Raw genomic sequence first — 19872 nt, forward strand, 5'->3', positions numbered from 1 at the left:
CCTTGCTTTGTGTAACTGATACAAAGAAAAGGAAAGGATGGAGAAGCATAGGGATCATAATCAGGAGTAGGAGAATTTGCCATGGTGCTCCTCCGAAGACCTTCAAGTCATACTTTTTACTCTCAAGCTGAAAGATGTACAAATCATACAGGATACACAAGAATTAGGCATTAATTCCTCCTCTTGGCCTCCAAAATATTCCAAGGCATTGACAAATGCTTTTAAATCCAACAGTAAACAAACCCCTTCTTTTCCTATAATTCCTTGTCTCTGTCTCTAGAGAAAGCTTCTCAGATGTTGACTTTCTCTGAGTTATGTTGCCTTTAGCCTGTCTACAACAGACAGAGGAGATTTACCCAAGGATTCATTCCTTGCTCACTTGCTCCCAAGTCAAAACTAGGAACCCAAACACTTAGCTTTGCTAATTTCCAAAATGTACCAAACAAATAGCACAAAAACTGCTGACCAAAGCTTTGTACATCAGATTAATTTCTCAGGATTTTTATTTTGCTTCTCTGATGTTACCAGTCTGAGTTCAAATCCTGTTCTCAAAGTGGTCTGGGAGGACATTCTTTCCCATCCCTGTGATGGATCTCACTCCTTCACCAGTAGGGTAAGACAGAGCTTCATCTCAGACTATGCCACAAGAGGAGATGATGACACAACTACTCCAGGACCACAGGAATAGCTGCACTACACAAAACTATGCCACACATTTTGAGTACTGAAAACAACTGTCCATTGAAAGGAAAGGTTTTTGAGTGCCCCTTCCAAGCAAGTAATTTGCCGAATTGGCTCGTTACTGCGCAGTTTGGTGCAGTTGATGGTACTTAGCCTGCACATTTGTTTGGGGCTTGCTCCTTCTACTGTACTTTTTTCAAATTTACAGAAGAAACCTGACCAGGTACAAGGATATCCATGCTCTGACTGAGGATTATAATGCAGCCAGAAGCAGTTAGATACCCAAGACCCACTACAAGAAAGGCAGAAATGGTTTTCAAATTCTTTTAGGCTGCATTAAAATCCAAGCTTGTTTGAGTGTAGTGGCAATACAAAGTCATTTTTCTCTTCCACTTCACACACACACAGAACTATCTCAGAAGCCTGCCACACACCGTCATTAAGGCTAGAAACCCCTTAATCACTGTCAGTATGCAGAATGCTGCAGAGACAAATATGTTGTGGATTATAGGGGGAGTAGGGAGTAATATGTGCTGCTGCTTCCTTCCTTTTTTACAATGGTGTTTACACATTTATTTTTCAGATGGGTTAAAATTCTCTCTGCATGGTTGAGGTATTAAATCAGTAGCTTTTTATTACAAGATTCGAATGAGACTTTCAGTAGAGACAAACTACATCACATCTGTGTATTGCTGGACTTCTGCCACCTTTCCCTGGAGCACCCAGGGACAAATAATGCCAGAATCATGAGGCTGCCCAGGTTTCCAGCTCTTCTGACAGCTCTCAGGAAAACTTAGCAAGTCACAGATAATTTTGGCCTTCAATATGGCAGAGTTAAGGGCTGAAAAAGCACTCCCAAACCCATTTGTTTTTCTGTTCCTTTTGTTCCGTAAAAGTGCAGAAGGCCAACAGAATGCAATATATTTATTACACAGTGAGAATTTTTCACTTCTTGGCTGAAATAAATACCTGTATCCTAACGTTTACTGTAAACACTCACTACAATCAGAGTACAATCAGCTGGAAGTCACTGATGGAATCAACTGGTCCAACCTGCTCCTTAAAGAATGTCTACATTCAGATGAGGTATGAATTCACTTCTCCACCAAAACTAATGGGACCTTCTTGGCAGAGCTGCTCCCCATCCAGTCAATCCCCAACATGTGGGGATTGCTGATGCTGTTCTGTGGCAAGTGCATGGCTTTGCGTTTGCTGACAAGGGCTCCCGTTGGCACATTGCTCTGGTGGGGTCCTTAACTACTATGGATTTTCATGACACAATTCATCAATTATGTCACTTTAAAACCACCATGCAATTTGCACAGCTAACCTGTTTATTTCACTGAGGCTGAGCAGCAAGCTTACAGGCAGATACTGCTTTTCAGATTGAGATGGTAAGCAGTTGATATATATGACATATCCAGTAGATCACCTATGATAAACCCATTATATTTAGTCCTTTAGAAAGAAACAACCAAAAAATCTCAAAAGTCTATTCAGTCACTAAATCTGTAATTTTCCTAACTGGAAACAGTATGTTGGCTAAAATTCTCTGATGTGTCTAAGGTGTCTGGCAGCCCAAGCCTGCTGCCTCCAGGCCTGGCCTCCCACAGAACACGTTCTTAGGATCAACACAGTATTTGAAAAACATGTGATTAGCAGCATGCTTCATACCAGAAAACAGAAACCTTGCTCTGTGACAGCCTTAAGCCTCCCTTCTGTGAGTTCTTCAGTGAGCTTCACTCCAGCTGAGTGTAGCAGAGATCATTTTAGGTATAAATCACCAGCTGTATGGGAAGGACTCCTGACATTGATGCTGCCATATCTATTTATTAACAGAATAATTCTTCACATTCAGAGCCCAGTAATTACTGCACACATACACAATAAAAAGCTCAAATAAATACCCTGAAAGCTACTTAACTATAAGGGTATGAATATACAAGTAAACTTTATTAAAAGGCATTGACAGATTGAGGTTTGCTACAGCATTTCAGCTAAGAAGATCCATTTTAAGGAAGGAATCAGAAGTTACCTTAATGGCCCTTCATAAGAGCAAATACAACCCACTCCATCACTGAACAGATTACTCAGAAAGACAGCATTTGAAAAGAGAGAATTCCCTTTGTAATCCATTATCATATTATCAAATACAAACTAGTCCCAGTCCAGGTTCCTTGTGCAACGGCAATAAGTAAACAAAATATATGTAGAGATTTTCTTCTTCCTCTTTTAATTTTCTTTTTTGTCCTTTAAAAAATCACTTTCAGATGAAACACCTTTATTTGCATTGACTGTGTTCATACTTCTCTCACTCATGGACTCTCTAGCCAAATAAAGGTTTTTGTAGGCATGCTTGAAGGAACAAATTTTAAAGACCCTACTGTCAACAGGTTTTGCCCAGAAACTTGTATGACAAATTTATGACTTTTACAATGTGCCTAAAGAGAGAGGTCACATTTTTTACAGCAATTTACACAGCTAATGCTGCACAAGAAGAAAGGTTATCAACTCTTCGGCAATAAATACATTTCAAGAGTTTGGCCCTAAAAATAACATGAAGAATAGCATGGTTAAATTATGGTTCGTGCTTTGAGAGTAAAGGCAGTTGTTGGGGTTTACTTCATGTTGCCTATGCAGGAGTAGAAGAAGAGAAAGCAAAATCAAGCCACCACATGCAAGCTCAGTGGTGAGACAGGAGCATTCATTACCAAAGTATATGAAATACTGTTGATATCTACAGGAACCCTTGGATTGTCCCTACCTACAAATAACTGGCTGTTGAGCTGCAGGCGGAAGTGTCCCTCAGCAGGGGCTTCCAGGACCTTCTTGGGGAGGTTGTCCACCTTCAGAGAAGTTTCCTTGAGGTTCCTCTCTGCCTGGACGTAGTGCCACTGGTTGTCATTCAGGGGTGTGGGAGACTGCACAGTGGCTTCTGTGGGGCCATTCCCGACATCTATGGAGAAGGTGATCTCCTTGGGGGCTGGAATAGATAAACAGATGTGAAGAGGAAGTGAAGGTCTGAATTAAATCGTGGTTTTGACACCAAGAAATCTCACATAAATATAGGGTCCATTAACTTTTATGTCAGCAAATAGTACAGGATCATTTACCTCCCATCTCCTACACAGCAGCTTATACATAAATTTAAGCCTGCAGCCTCACTGTTTGATCTCTGCTGTGATTATGCTTGGTTGTGGGTACCCATCTTTTTTTGCTATAACAATTACAGTGCTCTAGAAATGGCACTTCTCTTTTTGAAATGAAAGTGGCAAAGGCTGCACAAAAGTCAAACAATGGTCCAAAAAGATTTTGGACAAATAATGCTAAGAAGGAAGAAAGGATGAAGATCTTTCCAACTAGATCTTTCAAAATGCAAGTACTTAACCATTACATAACTTGGCTGCATGTGGTATGAGAGAATCCTACAAGCATTTGCTCGCCCAAGTCTGACCCAAGATGCACAAAAAAACTAATGAGCAAAACTAGTTAATTGCTGATCCGAAACTAAAGCTGTATATGTAACACACATCTAGAGATAATAAGGCTCCTAGAAACAGGACAATAATTGCAAAACAAAAGCCACATAAAGGAGTCCACCTTGCTCTGCTGGACTCCTGAAAGGGGCTAGAACCTTTTAACATTCTTGCTACTGATTATTTTTCTCTTCCTTAAAATGCTAAATGCACCAGGAAGACCAAGAACCAGGTCCACACATCACACAACCAGAAGGTTGTGGACTGAAAATTCCTATAAACCTTGTTATTTCAAGCCCAAAAAATTGGGATAGGTCTGGTTTTAGAAGCTGCTTCTTAGATAGTTAAGATAGGAAATGCTCCATAGGGATAGACAAAGATCTATTCTGAGCCCCTGCATCTGCTAAAAAGTCATTTCCCTTTGAAGCAGCTGCTTGGTGGAGCTTCCTTGATACAAGGCCTTTAGGCTGCAAATTCCATCTGGCAGCAAGAAGCACACCAACAAGCTACTGATGAGAAGCCTAAAAGTCTAAAAGATCTTTCCCAAACTTTTAAATAACTCATTTCTCTAGGAGGACAGATGTAACACACATCCAGAAGCTTTCACTGAACAATCCTCTTAGTTTATAGTATTTGTTATATTTGATGCCATTTTTACTTCCATATCCCTGAGAATAAAATGCAATACACTGAAGTACAACCAAATTGGACCTTGATGTGCAATTAACAGTAAATCACACCTCATTACCTTGTGATAATGCACCATGACATTTACCACTGGTTTAATGAATTGAAGGGCCTTGGGGCCCTGTTTTACTAAACTTTATTTTGGGGTTATTATAAGCATATTATCAAATGCATAGCACTCAGTTTGTTTTCCCTAAGCTTGACAGAATTTGGAATACACATGTCATATTTCATGTCAAAGCTGCCACACTCTTTTGTCACTAATAAATATTTGAACTCATCCAACAGGAGTGAGGCAAAATCTCACTAATTAAATTCCATGCAATTGTCCTTATACACTGAGAAGCAGTTACACTACACTCACTTAATAGATTTTGAAGTATTCAAGATCCATTACAACTGTGACTAACTTATCTTGCATTATTGTCCTGTCCTTCTTAAGCTCTCACCTCGTAGCTGTACCATACACACTGAGTTTCTGTGAAACACTAGGGCTGCATCAGGCTGGGCATGTTACTGATACGGAAATAAAAGTAACCATCAGAATGGTTGTATTAAATTTTTCAACTTTCAACTAAAATTACAGCCTATAGGTACATCTAACCAGTAGGTTTTTTTCTCTAAAGAGCAAAAAAATAAGTATTGGTGTCGAAAATATAAATTCATACTTGTTTGTTTAAGAAAGATAAATCTAGCCATAGTAAGATTAAGTGTAATGAACAAGGCCATACAGGGAGACTCTGACAGGAGAGGTAGGTAAGTCTAGATAAAAGTCTTTATGTCCCCATCTTATAGTCTCCAGGCACCTCCAAGCCTCTCAAGATGGCAGAAAACATGTCCTTCCCAGTTCTCTGCAACTGTCAGATTGGGCAAATACACCAAGATTTCTGAGCAGTGAAACTTACAGCTTATTTCAATTCGTATGAAGTCTTTAATCCCAAGGTTTTCCAAGAACACCCCGGATACGGCGGTAGTTTTGAAGAAGAAGGAGATGTCCGCACTGACCTCGGCGTGGAGTGTGGGGAAGTGCAGGTAGGAGGCCTCCGTGTTGAAGGAAGCAGCATTCCAGAACTGCCCTGCAAACACAACCCCCTTCTCTATAGTTAATTGGTGCAGGACAGCAGCTGCAAGCTGCATGTGGAAAGCCACCTTTCATCAGAGAAATAGTTTTTTATAAAAAAAGACAACAACAACAGCAAAAAAAAAAGGAACATTCTGTACCTATGGAAATTGAGAAAAGCTAGTACTCACTGTCTCCATAGCAACGCAAAGGGCCGATTTTCCAAGCAGCCTCAGAATTTGATCTGTTTGTGTCAGTGATCACAATCTGAGTTACAGGCAAATGGTCTTTGAAAGCAAAGAGGCCGGTATCATTTGTCCTGGATTTTAATACACAAACAGAAAGAGACAGATTAACCACAGACAAACCCCCCAGCATTCCTCATGCAAGGCAATACTTAAAAGACGCTTAGTTAAAGATGAAAGATCTTTTGCAGAATTACCTGGAGGAATTATGACAAGTACACACAGTTAAGACAGTATGTTCCCATGTATGCTCTATGTTCACATGCAATACTGACCACTGAAGACAGCATTTGGACACATGATACTGGCTGGGATGGGCTGTAAACCTGCTTCAGCAGTGCAGAACAATTTTGAAGCTGAGGAAGAGCACTGCCATGCTGACTAATGGGCATTAATGTAAACTGGGCTCTACTGGGTTTCCTCAGCAGGATGTATTTACTGTGGATCAGGTCTAAGTCTAAGTCTGCATTTCTATAAAGTTATCTGGACACAGATAAGGGTGTTTATGCTGGCTTTATGCTTCACCCGAGCAGCAAGAGGACAGGTGATGCCTGTTCCACCATGCTGTTAGCACAGGGAAGCCAGACAATTACTGATCCAACTTCAAGATGGCTGGGACACAACTGACCCTGCACAATGTAAAAACAGCTGAGTTGGCAGAGTGAGTTTGGACTGAATCAATCCCTTGCATTGCATGCCAATGGACATTTTGTGTCAGCAACTGAAATATTCAAGGCAGATTTACTGCATTGTCTTCTTGTGCTTGTTTAGCTGGGCTTGTTCTTCAGCTGTGACTAAATTACACATGGTTGCTAGAAAGGAACTGGAAAGATTGATTCCTGAAGGATAATTTCTTTGTTTTTAATCTGAGTCAGCTGGACAAAAAGTTGTCCTCAAAATGCAGCGTGATGTTTCATGGCAGGCCCTTAAGTCCACCAAGTGACTTTGGCTCTGGCAGGGTACAGAGATGTGCATTCATCCCACTGCACTTCATGAACCCAGCCGAGTCCCTCAGGCACCAACCCTGACCTTGCCAGAGCAGAACTGCCCTTTCAAGGTCTCTCTCTATCGATTGATAATAGAGAGGTGAGTGCTCCTGAATCTCATCTCCACAGTGATGTGTTTTTTCTTCTCCTTTCCTCAAGGTTAAGGTTTGCTGTACATCCAGGCACATAAGTGTGGCAGAGCATCCTTCATGGAACCAAATCCCAATAGTTTCGGAGAAAGGATCTCTACCTCTTCATGGCCCAGCAAACTGTGTGCAGGGTCTGGATTCAGCTCACCTGTCTGCTCACAGGTGAAAAACTACATCCTGCACATGGGGATGGCAACATATCCAAAATGCCAGTAATCCCAAATTTATACCCACTGCTCTGCCAGGCAGGTGTGACAAAATGCCTCAGGAAACAGGTATCACTATCTGAGTGATAACACTGCCAAAGAGTCTGACATTCCAAGCAGGATCCCAGACCTGCCCATATCCTGCTTGCAATGCCAACTTCCATAAATGTTCCAGATATGGGAAGGGACACAGACTTCTAGCAAAGAAATAATAATCAGAACAAACACTACAGCTGTGCTCTGACACACAACCTCAAATGTTTGTTTGGTTAAGTGCTCTACTCTGATTAATGTTAGACAAAAATAGGAGTATTTTGATCTTTTTTATAAAGGCTGCATACATTGCATTTATTTTTCATTGCTTCTAATTGCATGCACCACAGTTAATTGTCTCATAATGCCAAGGGGAAAAGGAGACGTACCCTCTCCAATGCTAACATTTTCTTCTTGCTCCAGTGGGTGTCTGACATGCAAATAATTACAGACAAAGTGCAGCAAGATGAAATTCCCAGGCACGAGGCAGAGTAAGGCCTCCAGCACAGACTCAGGGGGGAAACTGTCATGTATGAATCAAAGGTACATGGTCTCCAAATCTCTTCAGAGAAGACTCTCAGTATCACACTCCTATAGCTTATTGTACCAATATTTGAAAGTTAGCATAAATACTCTTAACAGATGATGTAACTGCTGTGACAAAAGCTAAATTATTTGAGTATTTCTTAGGAAGATAATTAAATAAGGTATTCCAGTGGCTGGGAGGAAGAAGAGTAGGCAGAATGAATGAAAGGCAGGCAGAAAGATGCGTAGTAATGGAACATAAAATATTCAATACACATATGAGTAACTAAGCTGGCACTTACTTTTTTAAAACAAAATTTTTCAAAAATTGCAAAATATTTAGGGATGTTTCCTGCAAATTTATTTAAATTTAAAAAATAGTGCAGTCTTTTTACTGGCTATGATCAGCATTAAAATAAAAATCAGTATCTTTCTACAGCTAGTGTTCAAAATATCTACAAAACCCCATGAAATGGTGACATTTTAAAGATATCTATTCCACATCTCTGAAAACTGCATTGCTTATTAGATATTCTGCTGTATTGCATGAAGTTCTTTTATATCAGATTTTATGACTGAATTTTTACTACTTATATGCCGGTGTCACAGCAAACTTTAAGAACATAGCTCAAGTGTGAGAGAGAAATATATTCTCGAATTAATAAAAATCTTCACTTCTTTGTTAATGCCTTGAAAACTCAATCAAGCTTCTCTTCAAACTCAAATAGCACATTTATGCATTTTATTCTCTCACACATGGAAAAACCCCCTCATATAATGATATATATTTTCATACAAGCAGACACTGAAATAAAACCTATCAGAAAATATTCTGTCCAGAGAATGCATCAGTGTGAGGAACAACATATCTATTGTTGAAGTTAATTATTATTATTTCATAGTAGGAAATCAAGTTTTTGGCGAAAGATCCTAAGCTATTTCAGCTAAGAAATGCAGAAAAGAGAGTGGAAGACATTGTGAGTGTTTCAAATTCTGGGTATTCCTTAAATTGAACCTATTTCAGACTCCATTTCTCACAAAGCACCACAATTCCTCTTCTCTATGTGGTACACCATGGCAGCCTCTCAAATACAATGTATTATTCCTGAGAGAGGAGCAAAAGAGCTTCATGTACCTGTACAAAACCTTCCTGGAGGCACTGCTGTGGCACTACAAAATACAAATATACCAGGGTTTGGACAAAACATTTGAAATTTTGCCTGAAGGGGGCTTGGGGATCACTTCTCATGTACTACACTTTTCAAATAAAATTACTATTTTCTGACAAAAAGCATCTGCACTCTGACATGCAAATACATGATTTTGTCTTTTAAACAAAAGCAAAACCTTGTTAGATTAATTATTTTTGTGTTTGTTCCCAGAGTTCCTTTTTACTGATATGTATTTTAATTTAGCAGTTCACATACACTTAAAACCAGATTATATTTGCTTTTCCACAGCTGCTTCTCAGGTTAGCCAAACCCACTACTTTATTTCTCCTTAGTGGGTTTCACATTGCACTCTGTGGCTACTTCCCCCTGTAAGTTAAGACCTGATTTCACAAAAATCAAGCAGGTTTCATCACTTTCCCGAAAGAGTTCCCTGCTCACAGAAAATGGTATGAATAAATTAATGAACTTGGGAAGTCGACCTCCTGCTTGCTTGACTTGGCACTCAATTTGGCACAAAATCAGATGAAAATCTGAATGTTTTGAGGGTGGAAACAACCCTCAACAAACAGATGTTTCTCTGAGCTCTTTGCATAAAGGATAGTGTCAATTTGTCATTTCCACAAGCAAAACCCAAACCAAACAAATCCAATAATGCCCTTTAAATTAAATCACTGAATTTTTTTTGTTTATGGGTACTAAATACAGTTGGATGTCATTTGTTTATCCATGTCTGAAGATTAATGCCTACATCTACCCAAAGGACTTCCTCAATAAGCTATGAGGCAAGTCACATGTCAAACAAATGCTCTATGTCTGGACCAATTTTAAAAAGATGAAAATAATTCGCCGCTAAAGATGACAGTGCAGCAGCTGGATACTGCAAGGTGTAGTAAAGGTAAACTCACCTGTAAACGACAAATAACTATTTTGATGATAACATGATGAAACTATTTTTCTTCTTCCTGGCTACTACTAAAAGCATGCTCAACAAACCCTCGCTCTATGGTGTCCTAACTGTGTGAGCCATCATAAATTGCTAATCTCTAGGTAGCCATTTCCATATTTTTTGTAACAGATGGTAGAACAGTGGTGCCATTAAATATAATTTATTCTCATATGATCCCCTATTGGTATGTTTTTCTCTTGCACATTAATGGAAACTCTGGCGGCATCTGAGCCTCAGTAGCTCAGATATTCAGCACAGATTTTCAGGAATACCATACATCTGGGGAAAAGAATACTATCATCAGCAGATGGCAAGGAAGCACATAAGGAATGGGCCCATGACACAGGCTTCCATCAGGAAAAGTTTTGAGGCCTGTGCAGGGCATACCATTAATAATCCAAAGGAATACATTTTAATTGCTATCTTGCCCATGAGCCGTATCCACAAATGCTTTACTGGGTAAAATAATGTACAGTCACGATAATGTAAAAAACACCAGCATGAGGGGACATACCTAACAGCTGAAGGCAAGATGCAGTGCCTGTATTTGGCTGAATTAGGGATACAGAGTTTGGTAATTAGAGTAATGAACTGATTCTTGACACCTCAGGGACTTGCTACAGTCAGCTCTCTGCAGGCAGCTCTTCCCGGTTGTTGACAAAAGCAGTCATGACAGCAGATATCCAAGACAGTTCTATACAGGCCAGGTCACCTCTGGCAGGGTCAGCTCTCAGGCTCTGGAGTTGCCTGCACTGCTTCTCGGGTTATGGATTCAGTGTGGGATAGTGGCAGAGCAAATAAAACCAGTCAAGTCTGGGCTCATCAGGGTTTCTCTGCCCTGCTCTCCTCAACCCTTCCAGTTGTAGCATCCTGGCTCTGGCAGAGCTTAGCACAAATACAGCTCATCCAAGCAAGGCTTCATTCACTTCCATTTGGCTTTGCTCCTCCTCAAACTAGGCTTGATATACTCATTATATCTCTGGGAGACAAGGTGGGTCTGACAAGACTATCCACCCTCTATTTTGTTCCCCTTCTTATCGTGTCCCATGGTTTTCCTTATTCTTGTAGTGCCCCAAAGCCACAATAAAGAGGTGAACTTTGGAAATGGCATGACTCAAATGTTTAGTTCCCCAGTGAAGAAGTCTGTTCTGGAAGAAAAAAAGAGGATACTCCTCAAGTTTGAATAATAAGACTGAAGAATAGAAATAAAATATGGCCATCAGCTAGTTTTTGGAATCAACACTGTCCACCACACTTAGCTTAGATGCCTGAGCTTCTTGTACAAAATGAGTTCCAAAGATGCCTCTCTTTCTGTACAAAATAAAAAGCTGCAGAGCTCTCCAAATTCACAAGGTTTCCAGGTGAATACAGTCAGAATGGTTTTGTCTGATGACTGGCTTCAGTCAAGGGTTTGCATTTGAAGGGGAGAATGGATTCCAGACAGAGAGGCCAAAGTTGCAAAAGGACTTCAGGACAGTCGTGTGCCACCTCAGCATGAAAGAGTTTCCTCCCATTTAAATGCAAGGTTTGATGAGCAGCAAGACCTCAGTTGCCAAGGCAAGAGAATTTTGCTTGAGAGGAAAGACAGCCTGGGAGAGGCATTTGAAGATCCGAAAGATCTCATGATAGCACTATCCCTTCAGTATTTCAGTAATGCTTTATTCTTTAGGTCAGTTTAACACATCTGCCCAATCAAGAATATGTTTTTGTTTGAAACAGGGTATATATTTTGAAAGACAATCACTAATATATCTCATCTATATATAACTTGTCCCAACATTTAACTATTGTCAGTGTGGGGGAAGGGAAAGAAAGAAAAATAAAACATTTTCTGAACGAGGCTTAGCGTCAGCTTGAAGCCACTGGATTTTTATGAATGTTCCCACCCACTAGCAAGTGCTTTCAGCAGTCAGAAATCTTTCTCTTTTTTTTGGCAGCAGGCAGTCAAAGCATGTCTTACACCTTTTCAGATCTCTTGCTTGGGTCAACAAAAAGGGTGCAGTAGCAGGTGCCTCTGCTTCCTCTTCAGAGATCTCCCATTCTCCCGAAAATACCAGGAAGATTCTCCACTATTCTGCAGTGACACATTTCGCTATCATCATACTGTGTAGCTTGGAAGCACGATAAGGATCCATACAGAAAAAGATACTTATCAGTACAATGCTTTCATAAAAACAAAGGTGAAAAATACAAAAGCCCTCCCCATCTAGAATGCTTAATTATACATCCCTGTTCATCTAGCCAGGGGGACTAACTTGATGTCAAGTAAGAGCCCAAAAATAGCAGCTGGCTCAGCTGTATGCTCAGATATCATTAAGAAGTCAGCATGCCTAGAGGTGCATATTGTGTGCTGCCAAACACCTGGCACAGGACTTTGTTAGGTCTACTTTCCATTGTTTATCATTTCTTTTGCTGCTCTGAGAAATTAGTACCTTCTTCTGCACCCAAGATTTAGTCTAAGGAAAGCAAATCAAAGCAGAATCCTAGGACTGTCTCTTCCTCAGGAGGATGCTTCAGCTATTCTGGATAGTTCCTACCTTGGAGCAGCATGATTTATCTAAAAGGAGCAAAAATTATTTTCTGGTTTTCAACTCTGCAGCACCCATTTTATTTCATGCTGAGGCAAATAAATGCATCTACTGCTGTCTTGCTCCTTCCACTATAACGTATAGCAGGTTAAAGTCACAGTTCAGATCTTAGCAGTTTTCAGATTCGAATGCTCGTTATATATCAGGGGTCAGTGTTCTAGCAGGGAAACACAAAAGCAATCTTCAAGAGACATGAAATTCCTTATGTTTAGAAACTCTTCATAAAGGTCAGGGTTTTTCTAGCTTTTATAAAGGCAACCTCAACTTTAAAATACTACCAAAGTAAAAATTTCTCATGGATTAAAAACCAAAGCAACTGAATCCCCAAACCAACAAACAGTAGGCAGTTTAGTGGAGGTAACTTGTATGCATATTCTGTTATTATCATGAAATTAGGAGAAACAAGTAGCTCTCTGAGCTGCCAAGCTAATGATGCATGATTTCCAACATCTTTCTCCCATGAGGGTTTTCCAAAATCTAATAAAAGTGTACGCTTCCTTAACTTCCTTCTTGTGGGCTTTAATTGGCTTTTTCCCCTCAGCCTGGCATAAATTTTCATAGAATGTGTAATTTGTAATACTTTTGAGACTTCTCCTTCTCTGTCCAAGATGTTTTAAATGTGTCTACTTGTTCAAAATCATTGGGGGTGTGTGTGGGAAAACGGACATAAACACCCACAGAATAACTTGTTTAGGTCTCATTTCCTGAGGAGACTTGGCTGAAATATTATAAAGCTGCATTTAGCTTTCACCTTGCATTGCTTTTGTACGACCTAGTGCTGCAGTGCCCTGCAGTCTAAGACTGCAACCCCAGTGTCAGCCAGCATAACAACCTGCTTTGCTTGAGCAGTGAAAAATGGAATGGGAATTATGAAAAGAGCCAAGCACCAGTAAAACCAGATGCTCCTGATGCTCATGTGCAAACCTCGTCAAAAGCGCATCTGATAACCAAACATTAAAGAAAAGATAGATTAACATGCACAGCCAGGCTATTCCATACAAATCACATTCATAAGCCAATATTTACATAAACATCTTCCTGAAGAAATCCCCTTACAGCTATAATTTTTGAAAGTGAATAGTGACCCCAGGGATATAAAGGGTCCAAGCAAATAATCACACTGTCTAGAAATCAAGCAACCAAAAAGTCCAACACTTACAGTGACAAGTAATTTCTGATTTTTTTTTTTTTTAATGTTCTTAAGACTCCTTACCGTTACTTTCTACTCATTTTAAGTGAAGGTTTCACAGGGCTAATTCAGTGTTTCAATCGCAGCAGCCTATGACAGCAAGACATTTCTTGTCTGCTTCCATTATTCATAAATTCTGAACTACTGGAGGTTAAAATATCTTTTTTTCAGATAAAGGGCAGCAGATCCTATCACTGAGTGGTCTAGAAGGGAGAGTGAGTGAGCAGAATTTTCACATGCATGTTCAGTGTTTCAAACTGTACTTCCAACAACACTCATCTGAAATTTCAGTCCCCTCAAACACAATTGGAAAGTTCACCAACTAGCTCTTGGTGGCTGGAGCGTCTCCGAGAGTGCAGAGAAGGACAGAAGATTGTGAGGTGGCCTTCCCAAATTCATGCAGCATCAGAGCACAACAAAGGTCAGAACCCAAGGAAGGCTTTAAATATTCATCCTGTGACTCCAGAATTTCCTATGGAGACTGAATCAAAGCCTACAGAAGCCAAACGACTCTTCCCATTGACCTTAAAAAGCTTGAGATCCAATGCAAAAGTAAGTTAAGGCACATTATACTGTTTCATAAGAAGAATAGGAGACTTTTTAGCAGTACATATTTCTTGTTTAGCTGTATCTGAATTTTGCTGTCTAGGCCTCAATTTTCTGCTCCAATGTACACCTATGAACCAAGCTCCTGGAGCCTTTATTCATGCAATGCTCCAGTTGAATCAACCAAAACTTTTAAACAAATAAAATTACTGGATGTGGCATTCAACAAGAAAGATTTTTTTGAAGACCACCCATCCCAGCAACCTACTTCAACCAGATGTCTTTGGCTCAAAGAAGAAATTTAAGGTGAAAGTCCAAATTCTAGCTTCATTTTCATTCTTATCAGATTATACTCAAGCCATTCAAGCATCCTGAACTATGAAACAGGAAATATTTAAGCCTTCTTGCCCTGCTTCCTGCCCCCAGCTCTTCACACAGACACTGCTATACACACGTTAAAATTATTACCATTCTTCTCTATCTGCATCACAGTTGCAAAAATATCTCATATCCAGACAACTTTCTTCCAATCCACATGCACACTGTTGAATGCCCGGAAGAGATCCTCCCCAGTAAAGATGCTTTTCATTGGCACGGCCAACCCACCAAGCAAATGGCATTCCATCTGGATGAAAGGGAAAAAGGGGGGGGGGGGGGGGGGGGGGGGAAGAGAAAAGAGAAAAAGAGAGAGAAAGAGAACTTGATAAGCAAACTGGATCCTCCTGAGAATGAAAAAGAGAATGGAGGTGGACATGTTAGACAATACTGAAAGACAAGATGCAAACTGCAAAGTAACAAACCACAGACTTTGCCCCAAGTTCCATTTTATGGAATACATGTTGAGAAAGCAACAGTTCTGTTGTAATCTCATTTGGTTTGAGGAGCAACTGTTTCACTTCGGGCTCATGTGCCAGTTACTCACCAGAACCTCGGCACCTTTCAGCTGCAGAGACTTTGGAATGGCTCAACATTACTGTCTGCACCAGCTGTGTCCAGGGGTTTTTGTGTGACACTGGGGGGGCAGATCTGATCACTGAAGGAGACTGAAAACAATTCTCCTGCCATGACTCACATTGTACTGTACCACACAGGATTGGACAAGGACCTGTTGTAGCGTCAACTAGCTTTGCAGGAGCCTCTAGCCCTTGATCAGGATTTCTGACTTAAGAGTCAGACATAAAGAACAAAAATCTACAGAAATAACACACTAACTGATCTATTACTATGAACTTAACACAGTTCCTCACAAAACTAAGACCAACATTTCTATCGGTTTCTCAGGGAGCAAGACTAGGAATTTTAATGTGTTCTCCATGGGTGGAATTTGCAAATGCGAAGCTCCATGAGATATTAAAACAGGTAGGGCGTAAGTGGGAAAAAATATTTCCCTGCTTGGGAATCAATTTATCTCTGTGAAGCTATTTTCTATCTACAGGAGCTTTAAGATCTATGTATTTATATAAACTGAGACAGTTTTTTGTTCAAATTTCAGAATCCATCATGCATCAAGCATTAAGTATTAATAGTCAGATGGAGTAAGCAGAATCTGATGTAATGAGATTCACAGATTAACATTTTCTAAGACTGACTTTGTCTTCCAGCTCAGATAACTTTTTCATTGACTCCTTAATCCTTAAATCAAGAAATGTAATCAGTTATACATACAGGTAGATGGCAAAATTTAACAAAATTGACATAGCAAGACTTTTTGATCAAAGGAGCTTGGAAAAATAAACTGCATGGCTAATGTAGAAAGATGCATCAATTTATTCTTCTGCTTTACTAACATTATTAGTAGGGAGTATTTCTCATTATACAAGGGAAGAAAACCTAAATTATGAAATGCAATCAAGGTTAACTGTAGAGTGTGAGGGACTAATTAAAATGAGTTTTAGAATCACTTGGCAAAATTAATTCATGTTTATTTTTCTTCTAAGCTTAGACTGCTGAATTGTAAATTCATGAAAAAAGGAAAATAAAAATAGGAAGAGCAACTCCATTCTCACGATACCAACAATTAAGACATGACGAATTTGACCAATACCCAAAGGTACTCATTAGAAAAACACAATCCAAGTACATCTAAGGATTCATCTCTCAAAAATTTACACATTCATTTTAGGCCTCATATTATTGTCATCAAATTTATACTTTCTTTCTTTTCTATTCAGCTGATTTTCTTGCAGAAGTTGATTGCTGCAGCCAGTGAAACAATTCTATACTATATTATTGGTAAATTACTCAGTAAAGCTTGGAATACTAATGTTAATTGAATAAAAGGGTGATTTGTCTAGGAGTAGAAATAGATATTATACAGAAGTGCTTAATCTAATTTTAAAAGTGCCCATTCTGGAAAAAAAAAATATTTAGATAAAGATAAATTTTTCAGGCCAACAGCAAATAATGGTATTCATTAATCAAATACAATCTGTGTCAGTTTCCTTTGGCAGAAGTCATTATATACTTAAACATAACAGTGAAATAAGCAATCCTTCACGTGTATTACGAATAAGTAATTTTCTGATGTCTTTTTCAGATCTGTTGTTGTTTGTTTTATTGAGCAATACCAAGCAAACACATGCACATTCAGATTTATGGTATAGATTGGGAAGTGGTAGAAGCACCACAGTTTGAGTAATTTACAACTAAATTAAATACAGTGCTAAAAAATAGAGCATTCAACATTATAAGGAACAATCTTAGACTATCAAGGGAACAGGCTATAAAAAACCAGCATCTTTTTCAAAATTCTATTTATTAGGCAGAGTTCTGCCACCCTTTACTCAAGATGAGTTAATTTTTCTCACTAACTAGTCCCCTAGAAATCAATTGTAGTATTAGGGAAAATTATACCCTGATTCTTCAAAACTCTTTTCCACATGCTTAGTTTTTAATACATGAGAAATCAGAGCTTTTCAGCAAAGCTCTTAGAAATCTATAGTACTTCATCAACACCTGCAGAGTTTAGGAATTCTGAAACTTATATTGTATGTCATATACCTGTAATGTTGAAGTAAAGTAATAGTTCACAAACAATGCCAATCAATCTGAGTTCTTTCCAGAAAGTTTACACCATTATACCTTGGAAGAGCTGGAGGATGTCTTGCACTGAGATTGAGTTTGGCCAGCTTGTGTTGATTAAGATCCTTTCTTCTAAGTCTGTAGATTTGTTGCAGTATCTTCACTTTTGTAATCATGGTGTTACAGTTTTTTCAAAGCATTATCAATTCTCCACCACCTCAAAATGAATTAATTTCCCTTCTGTGGTGAAGCCACAGACCAAATCAATGACATTAAGCAAGGATTTAAAATGACCCCATAACCTTATGGTAACATAAGTCAGTAGAGTTCTACTTTAATATTTCTAAGCTAAAAAGTCCATTAATAAGAAGTGCTATTAATTCTTCATTCTTGCACTGTTCCTAGCAATGCATTGTTCAGTAAAAAAGGTTGTCAAAAGCCTACTGCACAACTAAAAGTATTCTTTTCCATCTACTTTTTCTATTTATAAGGGAAAAAAAATCCCCTGTAAGAAAAGTTTTTTAAGGTTGTCTTTGAACTCTGTGCTATGGTTTTGAAGGAGAACATGCGTGAAAAAATATCCCAAACCAAGCAAAACAAACAAGTCCCAAGTGAATAAATTCACCAATAACTGAACAGTGACCACTTTCTTTCCAGTCATTTCCTTCTGCACTGCTTAAGCTGCCTTTGGAAGGTTTCAATTTTGATAACAAAATCTTCAAAAAAGGCAAATTTTTTGTTATATTTCCGTCAGAGAACAGGGTGACAGTGCTGTCTGGAAGCCTCTACAAACAGCTGTGGTGTTTACACCACTGTTTTTTACCATAATTTAATATAGTATTATAATAAATATAACGTAAGCATAATATAATACTACAAAATAATAAAATATTAAAATTATAATGAATTATAAAACAATATTAAAGAACTGAGCAGGCAGACCAAATTTTATATCAAACCAAGTACTCCTTTATGCTGTCAGGCACAGACTGCAGAAGGTATGGCTGTCACAGATCTTCTGAAAAGAAAGAATAAGAGATATCATCTTCTGTGGATTCTCTATTGGCCTATTCAACAGCTGGGTGTGTCCATCCAAAAAGCCAAGTAAGGCTCTGGAAATCCTGACATATACAATACTGCAATATATGGACAAGAACTCAGTCTGCTTCCATCCAGCAAGGCAGGGAGGGTCAGGCTGCTCTCTGCTGTCAGTTCTCCAGCAGATTTCCCATATCTGCTCCACCACTGTGCTCATTTCAGCTGTTCATTGGTAGCTGCCTGTATGGAATCTGCCTCAGCAGCAGCAAGGCTGGCCCTGACTGCACGCTTCACCAGCACAGAAGCTGAGGACTATGAAGAGATAAAAGACACGTGGAATCAGTTTCCTGTGATCCTTGGGAGACACAGATTGAGATCAAATTCACCTGCACTGCATATCTGCCTCTTCTAGGGACAAAAATGGTTGAACATGTATTTGGTGTCCTTCTACCAGCTCAAAAAAAAATAGCTGTCTTCTTAAATCTCCCTCATACTGACAGTTCTCTCATTTTCCGTATTAGGAGGCATTGACATTTGTAGCAATACAGGTTATTTTCAAAGGTTTAGGCTTGCTCATGTTTTAAATGACATTTTTTTTCAAAAATTATTTGCATAGGCACTCAGAAGCTGAAGGAGAGGCAGAAGCAGCACTTTCCAACAGCATTTATATACATTATATGCATATCACTGTGTGTATAAATTCCAAGCAACTTCTGTGGACTCAGTATGCCTTTATAGAGGCAGAAAGTCTTAGTACTGAGAAAGTCTTTATGTTTATACAGCGTGAGTTAAAACAAAGCCATGCATTTTTTAAAGTATTATATTTAAAATATTTGCCAAGATTTTCCTGCATGATTTGTCAAGTTTATTCTTGCTATGGCAACAAACAAAAATCTAATTATGGAAACATAGTAAGATAAATTGGATCCCGTGTTAAACTCTTGTGCTGTATTAACCTAAAGTCTGACACAGTACTTACATACTCCTAAGAGAGTCAAGGTTTTTGGGGTACCCAAGCTATTGAAACAGGTCAGTTAAAGGTCTTTTCCACCACCACATCAGGTCAATTTATTTGCATTTGTCTGTTGAAACACTGAAAGCATGTTGTATTCAAGCAACATTCTCTTGGCAATCTTCACATTCATTTTTTTCCCCTAAATTCAAACCAAGTTAAGCGGAACTGAATTTGTAAAATCTTACATCTATAAATTTTACTAATGCAAGTGTAAATAATTTACATCTATGCTTTTTTCTCTTAAAAGGAAAGATTCATACATCAAGAGGTAGTGAAAATTAGGAAAATACTGACTGTAGAATTGCATAG

General features: G+C 38.9%; 1 protein-coding gene across 1 annotated transcript in view; it reads right to left on the reverse strand.

The window, feature by feature from the left end:
- Positions 1–19872, reverse strand: part of CNTNAP5 (contactin associated protein family member 5) — a 284718-nt gene that overhangs the window by 47724 nt on the left and 217122 nt on the right. Inside the window, exons 14-17 of the mRNA XM_048308706.1 lie at positions 14958–15114; positions 6096–6223; positions 5750–5920; positions 3446–3664 (exon numbers count right to left, since the gene is read on the reverse strand). Coding sequence (XP_048164663.1) covers positions 3446–3664; positions 5750–5920; positions 6096–6223; positions 14958–15114 — 675 coding nt within the window. The remainder of the gene's footprint in view (positions 1–3445; positions 3665–5749; positions 5921–6095; positions 6224–14957; positions 15115–19872) is intronic.

The sequence above is a fragment of the Corvus hawaiiensis genome, chromosome 7, assembly GCF_020740725.1.
Source record: "Corvus hawaiiensis isolate bCorHaw1 chromosome 7, bCorHaw1.pri.cur, whole genome shotgun sequence".
Classification (NCBI taxonomy): domain Eukaryota; kingdom Metazoa; phylum Chordata; class Aves; order Passeriformes; family Corvidae; genus Corvus; species Corvus hawaiiensis.